This window comes from Nestor notabilis, unplaced genomic scaffold (genome assembly GCF_000696875.1).
Source record: "Nestor notabilis isolate BGI_N333 unplaced genomic scaffold, ASM69687v1 scaffold11236, whole genome shotgun sequence".
In the NCBI taxonomy this organism is placed as follows: domain Eukaryota; kingdom Metazoa; phylum Chordata; class Aves; order Psittaciformes; family Psittacidae; genus Nestor; species Nestor notabilis.
Window position 1 is genome coordinate 1 of NW_009932393.1, and position 10,258 is coordinate 10,258.

Consider the following 10,258-nt stretch of genomic DNA (forward strand, 5'->3'; position numbering starts at 1 on the left):
CGGGCGCGGCATGGTCCTGCGGGCGCGTGTCGGGGATCCCGGAGGAGCGGGGCTGTAGCCGGGAGCAGGGAGAGAATTCCTGCCTGGGGACGATGAGCGAGCGCGGGAGCGCAGGTTGGCGCTGCTCGCTCGGCAGGATGCCAGAGCCTGTGGAGGACACGGTATGCTTGGGGCTGCAGCTGCACTCAACCAGGGTTGCTTGTTCCTCCAGGCCTTTCCAGCGTGCTGAAGGCTGAAGGTGTTTGATCCACCTGGTTCTGCTGGAAAAAGCCTTGGCCATGGTTTAAATAAAGCATGGCCACCGTCCTCAGCTGTCTTTGGCCGCCTGGATACCCGCTGCACCCAGGGGTCCATAGTTCCATGTTACAAGTGTCTACACTGATCCTCCGTTAGGTCGTGGGTTCTTTTGGTGGTGGTGAAGATCGTTGCTGCTGGAAGGAGGAGCTCCCATCACCATTCCTCCTACCTGGGCTGTGCAAGACCCTTTTCAGGGCTGATTCAACACACCAGTCTGACAGAAAGTTGGGGAAGTCGCTTGTAGGAGGCCTGACAAGGACCAGGGTCCTTGCAAAGGAAGGGAAACAAGAAGTCTCCTGACTAGCTCAATTGCTTGTGGAAATGCAGCCTGACACAGTCAAGTTTTATTTAGAACACTTACTTGCCATTGCAGGAAGCTTGTAATTCAAGAGCTGCCTTTTTGTTTTGTTTGAAGGTTGGTGACATTTTGGTTTTGCTTTCAACCTGCTTCTGGCTAATAAATCCCTGTGCTCAGAAGCACGCTAAGTGAACGTCTATGAATGTCTCTCTGGAGTATGGGAAAAAGCTACTGTGGTTATTTTTGCATTTATCTTTTGATTTCTTTGGCTATTCGTCTTCCTAATCATGTGGAAGTGGCTTTTTCTGAGGTGGGTGACGTCTGCTGGGTTTGTACCCAGAGAGTTTGTGTAGCTCAGGTGAAGGAAAAAAACACTGTGCCTTTTGGGCCATGTGCTACATGTGGAGAATTCCAGGGCCATCCAAACCTGGATCAGAAGTTACACAGAGACACTCCCAGTGGAGAAGTTGAAATGTTACAGTAGTTCCTCATGCAAATACCAGGTTGCTAATACAAAGGGATGTTTCAATCCACAGGCGACTTACTCGCTGAAATTAATGTCCTAACGAAGAGGAAGTTCAGCTGCCCCAACCAGTCGTACAAGTTTTCAGTGGTGTTGGTTTGGTGTTAGTGGTGTTGTAAGAGGGGAAAAAAAAAACCTTGTAGACTTGCCCATTTCCTTTTTTAAAATCCAAGGGTTTTAATGATGTCATGTAATGGTTTTGAAGTTCAGTTATATTTATAAAGCATAATTATTTAATTGGATAAGCGGGGTTGGAATGAAACAGGACAGTTTTATTTGGATCCTGAAACCTTTTGGTGTATCTTTTTTTGTATTTTTAGGAGCATGAAAGTCTTCAGCATTTGTCCGGCAGTTTTAATGGGACGTGTTGTAGTAAGCGTTTCTGCAGTGGTTTGCAGTCCTCACTGTCAGGCATGCAGAGCTGCTTTGCCAGCTGCCTAACTAAGAAGTAAAATCCTTCCTGCTAAAGGAGGTGGAGCAGAGCAAATGTTCCCTGCAATGGGAATTTCCATTTACTGAATGATAGAGAACTGACATTTTAGTAACTGACATTTGTAGTTACTACCCTCTTAACACAAGCCAAATGGATCTCTCTGCTGCTACCACGGCTGAATGCTGTGAGTACAAGTGGGAAAGAAAGTGCTATTTGTAAAGAGGAAGACTCAAGAGTATAGGGCAAAATCATGGTCTTCTTGTCATCCCATCCTATTTAGCAGTAGTAAGAGGATGGAAGAGAAGCGTTGCGTATTCTGGTGTTGAGAGGCGCTTCAAAATCACGCTCTCACAGAAAGCGAACTTACTGAATGGGATCTGTGGTCTTACAGGAAAACTTAGGTAGTAAATGGAGTACTTAGAGCTTTTCTCTGGGGCTTTGTCCTTAGCTGTAATGGTTCTTTGGGCTGCTTCTGCCCGATGACCTTAGTCCTGAGGTTGAGTAGAGAAGCTGGCAATTTTTTCAAACTCTCCTTATTCAAACAAGGGAATATCCCTCCTCATCACTGAAAATGCGTGTGAGGTTTGCTTACACCCCTTGAGAATGGCTTTTACTGAGAAGTCTCATTGTGACTGTATGGGTCCTCTTGTAAAAGAAACTCAGAACTGACCTTGCTTTTCTTCCCTGTAGTGATCTTTCCTTGGATCACTGGTATTGATTTTATTCTTCTCCTATGCAGCATAGAATAGTTTGGGTTGGAAAGGACCTTAAGATCATCTAGTTCCAAACCCCCTGCCATGGGCAGCAATGCCTCCACTAGATCATGTCGCCCAAGGCTTTGTCCAGCCTGGCCTTGAACACTGCCAGGGATGGAGCATTTACCACTTCTTAGGGCAGCCTGTTCAGTGCCTCACCACCCTCGTAGTAAAGAACTTCATCATTATATTTAACCTGAATCTCCCCTGTTTAAGTTTAAAGCCATTACCCCTTGTCCTACCACTAGAGTCCCTAATGACGAGTCCCTCCCCAGCATCCTTGTAGGCCCCCTTCAGATACTGGAAGGCTGCTATGAGGTCTCCACGCAGCCTTCTCTTCTCCAGGCTGAACAGCCCCAACTTCCTCAGCCTGTCTTCATACAGGAGGTGTTCCAGCCCCCTTATCCTTATGGCCCTCCTTTGGACTTGCTCCAACAGTTCCATGTCCTTCTTAATGTTGGGGGCACCAGAACTGTACCCAGTACTCCCAAGTACTGTGCATGTACAAGCATAAATCTTCCCTTGCAGCTCTCCTCTTGGCTCCCATGTTTTCCACTTCATGTTTCTTTGAGGGGACAGAAACTGTAGTAGTAACATCAAAACTGATTAAAAGAGCTCATTCATATGCCTTGCTGTCACAGCAGTACTTTGATGCTCTTTTTTTGTGATATTTTTTAATTTATAAAAGGAATTTTATTACATATCTATATTACATATATATGACTACATATTGCATAATATGGAAATAATTTATGCAAGGGAAGCAACTTTCTAATTATAGCTTGAAACTAAGTATTTGAGAATTCTGGTTAATATAAATTGTCACCTACTTTGGTCTTTATTAGCTATTTGTTTTCTTAGAGCATGCTGGAAGTTATAAGGTGTGTGCCACTGAGCACGTGGCTATAGGCACTGTGAGGATAGTGCCCTGGGTCCCTTCACTGGGACTTTCCAGTAGAAAGCATTACATGATAAATCCTCTTCCTGTAGGTCCTGTCCACAGAAAGAAATTACTGAGGTGTGAATGCCTTCAGAATGGAATTGGAAATAGAGATTGCAGATGAGTAACAATGGTGAACAGCTTTGTTTCCTGATGAATTATCAGTGATTATGGGCAGCTGATCTTGGAAGTATTTTAACTTTGGGCTGAAAAGCTCAACAATACCATGTTCACTTGGTTATTTAAGTATATTGCAGGAGCAAGAGGGAAGTAACTTTTTAATCGCGTGGTGACTCGCCTTTGGCTTTGCAGGCAGAGCACAGAACCACATCACATATTCTGTAGCTGAAGAAATTCTGAAGTTGGGCTTTTTCAGACACTTTTAATATTGCCTTCTTACAGTAGTGCTGCATGGGGTTTGAAAATGTAAGCCTTGGAGGAGCTGAGCAAGTAAAGTGTAACCAAATCTTAGCAGGGCGTGTTGGCTGGGTATCTTCTGTGAAAATCCAGTTTCTGTGTATTGCATCAGTGAGGAAAGATGTACGTCTTGAACTGTTGTTATGAATACATGAGCTATTTTCATTCAGAGTCCTTGCTGGGTTTGGCAAGCCTTTTATTTCCAGCATTTCCAGTTGGGAGTCCAGAAATGGTTCTGCCTGCGCACTGAGCTGTTCTTGTGCCTGCCATCTGGTGGCCAGATACCACAGCTAACTGGGCTGGCTGCAGACCCCAGCTGAGGCTCTGTCTTAGGGGTACTGGAGAAAAAAAGTAGATCCTTTTCTTACTGGGCTGTGTCTCAGATGGAGATTGGTTTTTGCATGGTTTCCCCAGAGGAGAAATAAATTTCCTAAGTTCCTGTTACCATCTTTCTTCTCTTTCCTAGGATATGATGGAGCTCCTAGAGGAAGATCTCACCTGTCCCATTTGCTGTAGCCTGTTTGATGATCCTCGTGTCCTGCCCTGCTCCCACAATTTCTGCAGAAAGTGTCTGGAAGGAATTCTTGAGGGAAATGTGCGGAATGTGCTTTGGAGACCGTCCCCTTTCAAGTGCCCCACGTGCAGGAAGGAAACTCCTGTTACCGGCGTCAACAGTTTGCAAGTCAACTATTCCCTGAAAGGTATCGTGGAGAAGTACAACAAAATCAAAGTAACTCCGAAAATGCCCGTGTGCAAAGTGCACAGCGGGCAACCCCTTAACATTTTCTGCCGGACAGACATGCAGCTGATCTGTGGGGTTTGTGCCACCCGGGGTGACCATACAAAGCATGTTTTCTGTTCTATTGAAGAAGCTTATTCCCAGGAGAAGAGGGCCTTTGAAACCCTTTTTCAGGGCTTTGAAACGTGGCGTTGTGGAGATGCCCTCTCGCGGCTGGATACCTTAGAAACCAGTAAGAGGAAAGCTCTGCAGATGCTGACCAAAGATTCTGACAAAGTGAAAGAGTTCTTTGAGAAGCTGCAGCACACACTGGAGCAGAAGCGTAATGAGATTCTCTCTGACTTTGAGACCATGAAGCTTGCAGTGATGCAGGCCTACGACCCGGAAATCAATAAACTGAACACCATTCTGCAGGAGCAGCGGATGGCTTTTAACATTGCAGAGGCCTTCAAAGACGTGTCTGAGCCCATTATATTTCTGCAGCAGATGCAGGAGTTCAGGGAAAAAATCAAGGTGCTCAAAGAAACTCCTTTACCTTGTTCCAGTGTGGACATCAGCCCTACAATGAAGAGCTTTGATACCAGCCAGTGGAATGGCATAAAGCTAGTTGATGTGGACAAACTTTCCTTGCCTCAGGAAAACAACGCTCCTAAATTCAAGATTCCCTCAGTCTTTTCGCGCAGATTTATAGTGAATTCTCTTATTTGCTTGCTTATTCTTGCTGTCACCAGGATGTCCTTTGTAGAGTCAGTTGTTGACAATCTCCAGTGCTGGAGATCTCAATTCTTTGCAATTAACTTGTCCTATTTGGCAGATACAGTGGAGATAGCAGATCACGCAGTCTTTTACTGGGAACAGATGACAGATGGAGCTTCACTTCTAAGAGAAAAGTGTAAAAACTATACATTGGTTGTACTGGATAATGTTGCACAGTTTGTGTGCAAGTATAAACTGTTGTGAATCCCGTGCAGGAATAGAAGAAGTAAGAGAGATCTGGTGAAGAAAACATAGAACTTCTCAAGATTAATTTGGTTTTCAAGACTTCCAGTAAAAACATTCCAAGATTGAAAATGTTTCCAAAACATTCATGCTATTCACATAGTTTGAGTGCTGATAAACTGGAAGATGAAATGGAGCTTCAAAAAACACACAGTTTTGGGTTCTTCTTTTAGTGGTGATTATGGGAATATTATTCACTGTAAATCATTCTTCTTACCAAAATATAGGGCAAAACTGTGTATGTAGTTTAATGTTAATTGTAGAATAAGATAAGTAGAATAAGGAAGTGTCACTTCCTCAGAGGTTGTAGTTAAAAACACTTACTGTTTTTTCCTAAATGGGAGGTGGCTGGGAAAGAGGAAGAAGAGTTGTGACTGAGAAGAGCACTGTACTGAGAGGCTGGCTGCAGACTGCCCTGACACTGCAGGATACAGCGTGCATCCTTCACATTCTGGAACCACTTTCTATTTGAGGATGTTACCTCTCTCGAGAACATATACACGTACTTTTTTGTATAACCAAATGTTGTGATTATCCTGTGCATTCAGATTACTGTAGGTTATTTGTTTACATGTTCTATACAAAAAAGTATCTTCAGGACAAGCATAAATTCTAGGGTGAAGAGAAATCAGTTGAGGTTGCTAAGAGAAGAACAAGCTACAAGGTAGTACATGCTTTTCAGATACTACAGACTTTGCAGTCTGCTTTTCCAGCATCAAATTGCAGGGATAACTGAGCTGTCTTACTAAATCCATGTTTCTCTGAAGCCACACTTTCTTAAAAAGTGGCCTTAATGTGTTGAGTTTAGTGTGGTGAAAGGCATGCCTGGGTCAGCCGCTAGCGCTCTAGTCCTGCAAAGGTGGCAGGTAGAGCAGTTTCCTTCCTGTTCCTCTCTGACTCCTGATCGTCATTCCAAAAGCCAGGAAAAATGATGGGATGATTCCTTGGAACAGAGTGCATAAAGTGACAGGAGTATGGATGTTGTTAGTGCTTTAGCATTGGAACATACGTAGGCTTTTCTAGTGTTACTGTGTTTTTGTGTACCTTGTTTCAGGAGGTAGTTGAATTTTCTGAGTGTATCGACTTGCCTGTGGGATAAGTGAACTGTAAGCTTGAGTTCTCTGAAGTGCCCTTCTTTAAGAGCATACAATACTAGAGATGTATTGCTTGAAGAGCATCTAACCTCTTTTTGCAGTGGTCCTATGAACACCAATATACAGAATGAAAACATGTAGTTGAATTTTCTGGGAAACAAACATGAAGTGTGCCATACTTTGGGGATATTCATTAGCCTCTCTCAAGGTTTAATAAGTTGTGACGGTCAGTTCACTGTCTTCCAGTAGTCTTTGCAAGCCGTTCATTTCAAAAATGAAGCATTAAATTCCAAGAATCAAAGTTTCCAAGCAACCAAACCCTGCAAACAAAACTATTGTACACGATATTTACATCTTTGTTGCCTGGGAATGCTGTCGCTGCTCCACACCTCACTCCAAACACTTGGTAAAAGCACTGAATGTTTCTTGCAGCTGCAGATGCCTTGCAGTTTAGGAAAGATCAAGTCACAGACACGTAGATCAGCGAGTTACGATTTGTGAGTGGCTGAATTAGCAATGAGTAATCGAGAGGTGGTAGTTCTGAGTGTGGGAGGGGTGAGGTTTGTAACCAGGGCTTCTACCTTGCAGCAGTTCCCTGAGTCCAGGCTGGCACGGATGTTGAATGATGATGACCAGGAATTTAAACTGGTGAATGGAGAGTTTTTTGTGGACAGAGATGGAACTTTGTTTAGTTACATCATGGACTTCTTGAGGACTCTCCAGGTCTCCTTACCAACTGATTTCTCAGACTATCAGAGGCTGCAGAGGGAAGCAGAATTCTATGGGCTCTACCCTCTGGCTGACCTCCTGAGCCAGGAACACTTGCTGAAGCCAAAGCTGGAGATCTTGGAAGTGCGCTTTTCTCTCCAAGAGATGCAGGCCTTTTTCCGGATCTTTGGTTCCTGCAGTGCCACTGTTGAGACACTAGCTGAACAGATCTCGGTGTTCATGGGGCAGCAGTCAGGACAGAGCTGGAACAGCCCTTTTCCTTCTCAGAAACCACTTGTTCTGCTTCCTTTGGAAAGACCTTCTCATCATGACATGGTTTTTCAGTGCGGTACTGACTACTCCGCTGGTGACCAGTTTGTGGCGAGGTACTCTCCCTAGTGTGACTTCTCATTATGGAGATGTCTTTATGACTTGTAGTGTATAAAGTACATGCTACATGCTAGCATAGCTCATTTTAAAGTAGCTATCAGACAGCTTTCTGAGAGAAAATAAATAAGTTTCTTTCTTTCTGCTAGTTTAATGTAATCTTTTTCTAGTTCTGAAATACTCAGTTTAATTTGCTACATGGATTTGCCTATTCTTCAGCTTTCTAAAATGCTGATCTCGATGTTTGGGTTTGAGTTTGCTTGGGTCTTTCTCTCCCTCTGCCCTTCCCTTCTAATTCTCTCTCCCAGGCTTTAGAATTCCATGGCATCAGTGACCTTCTAGAGGACTTGAAAAACAAAGAGTAAAATCAAACAAAGCAAACAAAATAAATAAGGAGTGAAGTACGGGGGAAGCCTAAAATCTCTACTTAGCTTATGGTCCAACAGACTTTCATATGGAAAAGAGGAAAAAGAGAACAGCTGAACAGGGTTAAAGACATCAGTGGAACTAAGATACCAATTTTGGATCTGTAAGCTTTTCTAGAACCTTTTACTAGGGGACGGGAGAAGGGGCAGATTATTAACTCTGTGCTACACAGTGGCTTTTCGTTCAATTCAAGAGCCAGGTTCTGTTTTTATTAAGATTACTGTATATCAGTGATTTTTGTGATAGCAGTATTGTATTCTAATGACAACTTAAATTTTTTAAACAAGCTTTTGCTGGATGCCTCTATTTTATGGAGACATGTTCTTACTGTATAAGAAAATGTAACCTAATTTGTCCTCTGTGGCTGTTAGAACATCTGGAATTTTATGGAAATTTTATTGAAATATTTCCAAAAGGGTTATTCTATCTGCATATGTGAATCAACACAGCAGTCTCTTGATTTATAGTGAAGTTTATATTCTAGCTTCCTTTAGCTAAGCAAGTAGAAGAAAAACTACATTGCATTTGCGAAGCAACATACATTTTTGTGCCAAACCTTAACTTTATAATGCATTACTCATTTTAATGGACTAACAATTGGTTGAGTAGGTTATGGCAATTTAAATAGGGGAAAATATTCTTGGTTCTTCCCTTCATTTTTTTAGACTTGGTAAAAATATGCCTCTGCAGAATCTTGAGTAATGAAACAAGTTGAGTTTGATTATGTTGCCTACTGAATTTCTATTGACTTACTCTTTGTGGTGACACAGACTCTTTTGCCTTTTTTGTGCTTTCTGTGATAATTTGTTGTACTTTCCTCTGACCCGTGGAAGAGTTTCACCCTTGTCAGCTTACGTATTTTGTAATAGTATTTTTACCTGACTTCTGTTCCTCACAATGTCTGGATAGATTCTTAAACTGTACTTTATATAAAGTAAAATCATTTGAGGCAATGTGAAAATGATTTTCATATTTGTTACCACAAGACTTGCTGTACAAGGTAACTTTGCAATAAATGTCACTGTAGAGACAAATCCTGTGTAATGAAAAGTGATGCTGTTGGGATGAATGTGACTTTACTGTCCTTCCCATCATCTACCCATACCTGAAAAACTGTTGTGGCATGATGTAGAGCATTACATAAATGAAATGAGGTGGAGGTTATCAATCAATCACAGCTATCTCTTAAGTAAGTAAGTTTTGGGATGGGGGTGAAAGAGAAGTGCTTCTTCCCCAACATGTAACTGGATGAGCTGGGAATTACTGTTCTAATAATGAGGGGAAGAGTCAAATTATCCTCAAAGGAGGAAAAAACTTTGCGGAACCTTGGTTGCTGTAAACTCATGCAGCTCTGCTGACCTGCACCGTCTGAGGCCCGCCTTGGTTTTTAAAAAAGATCTATTCCATCCTTCAGGAAGTCACTGAAGTGTGTTGTAACTGCTTTTTTTTCCTCATTTTAGGTATGTTTCCATAAAGCCAGATAATAGAAAGCTGATTAACGGTACAAACGTGCTAGGCCTGCTACTTGACACTTTACTCAAAGACGGATTTCGCCTCATAAGCACCAGGACAGTCTCTGGTGAAGACAAAGTGGAATGCTTCAGTTTTGAAAGGGTGAAGAGGCCAGCAGGCCTTGCCCTCACGCTGAAGAACACCCCAGGGAGCTCTGGGGTGCCACAGGCAAAGAGAAGCCAAGTGCAGAAAGGGAAATAAAGGCTTTTCTTTTCATCTGTTGAAGGTGGACGAGGGGTGTGTCAGCGCTAGTGGCATTTTTTGACTTGTTTCAAACTGCAACTATTGAGGGAAGGAACAAACAAACAAGTTGTTTTTTTTTCTTGTATTCGGAAGGAAAAAATTGCTTTCCTGCTTTTTACTACTCCACCCTCTTCAACTCTAAATAAAAGAACCACAGATTCAATGCAAGTTTTGTGGACCAGATTCCAGCATTTTCAAAGGTTGGTTTTGTTTTTCCTCTCTGGCTAAAATTTGTATTAGGACTCACAAAAAATCAGCTGTTCCTGCTAGAAAATCGTTTCTATGTCCTGTGCTAATCTGCAAGTAGATTTTAAATATGATACTATATGAGGAAATAACAGATTGACACAGCTGTCATCCCAACAGTTTGGAGAAGTGGCTGGAGGAGGAATGCAAACCTCAATGACTGAATATTGCTTCTGCGTTCAAGAGATGCACATTGCACATACACTTGACTCTCTTGCAGTTAGCTGAAAGCAATGTAAGG

The 10,258-nt window shown here is 42.6% G+C and overlaps 2 protein-coding genes across 2 annotated transcripts; both read left to right on the forward strand.

Annotated features, from left to right (window-relative positions):
• The first annotated feature begins 4,132 nt into the window (after positions 1-4,132).
• TRIM13 (tripartite motif containing 13) lies at positions 4,133-5,362 on the forward strand. The gene has a single exon (XM_010016369.1). It carries the CDS (start codon positions 4,133-4,135, stop codon positions 5,360-5,362), a length of 1,230 nt encoding a protein of 409 aa, XP_010014671.1.
• A 1,649-nt stretch (positions 5,363-7,011) lies between these two features.
• KCNRG (potassium channel regulator) lies at positions 7,012-9,729 on the forward strand. Its single transcript, XM_010016370.1, has 2 exons — positions 7,012-7,589; positions 9,477-9,729. The coding sequence occupies exons 1-2, from the start codon at positions 7,012-7,014 to the stop codon at positions 9,727-9,729; spliced, it is 831 nt and encodes a 276-aa protein (XP_010014672.1).
• Positions 9,730-10,258: the final 529 nt, after the last annotated feature.

What these genes read in the sequence shown, in the direction of transcription:
- TRIM13 (XM_010016369.1), top strand. Translation starts at nt 4,133, where the DNA reads ATGATGGAGCTCCTAGAGGAAGATCTCACCTGTCCCATTTGCTGTAGC.
- KCNRG (XM_010016370.1), top strand. Translation starts at nt 7,012, where the DNA reads ATGAGTAATCGAGAGGTGGTAGTTCTGAGTGTGGGAGGGGTGAGGTTT. An exon ending in GGTGACCAGTTTGTGGCGAG is followed by an intron (nt 7,590 to 9,476) that starts GTACTCTCCCTA and finishes TCCTCATTTTAG; the next exon opens with GTATGTTTCCATAAAGCCAG.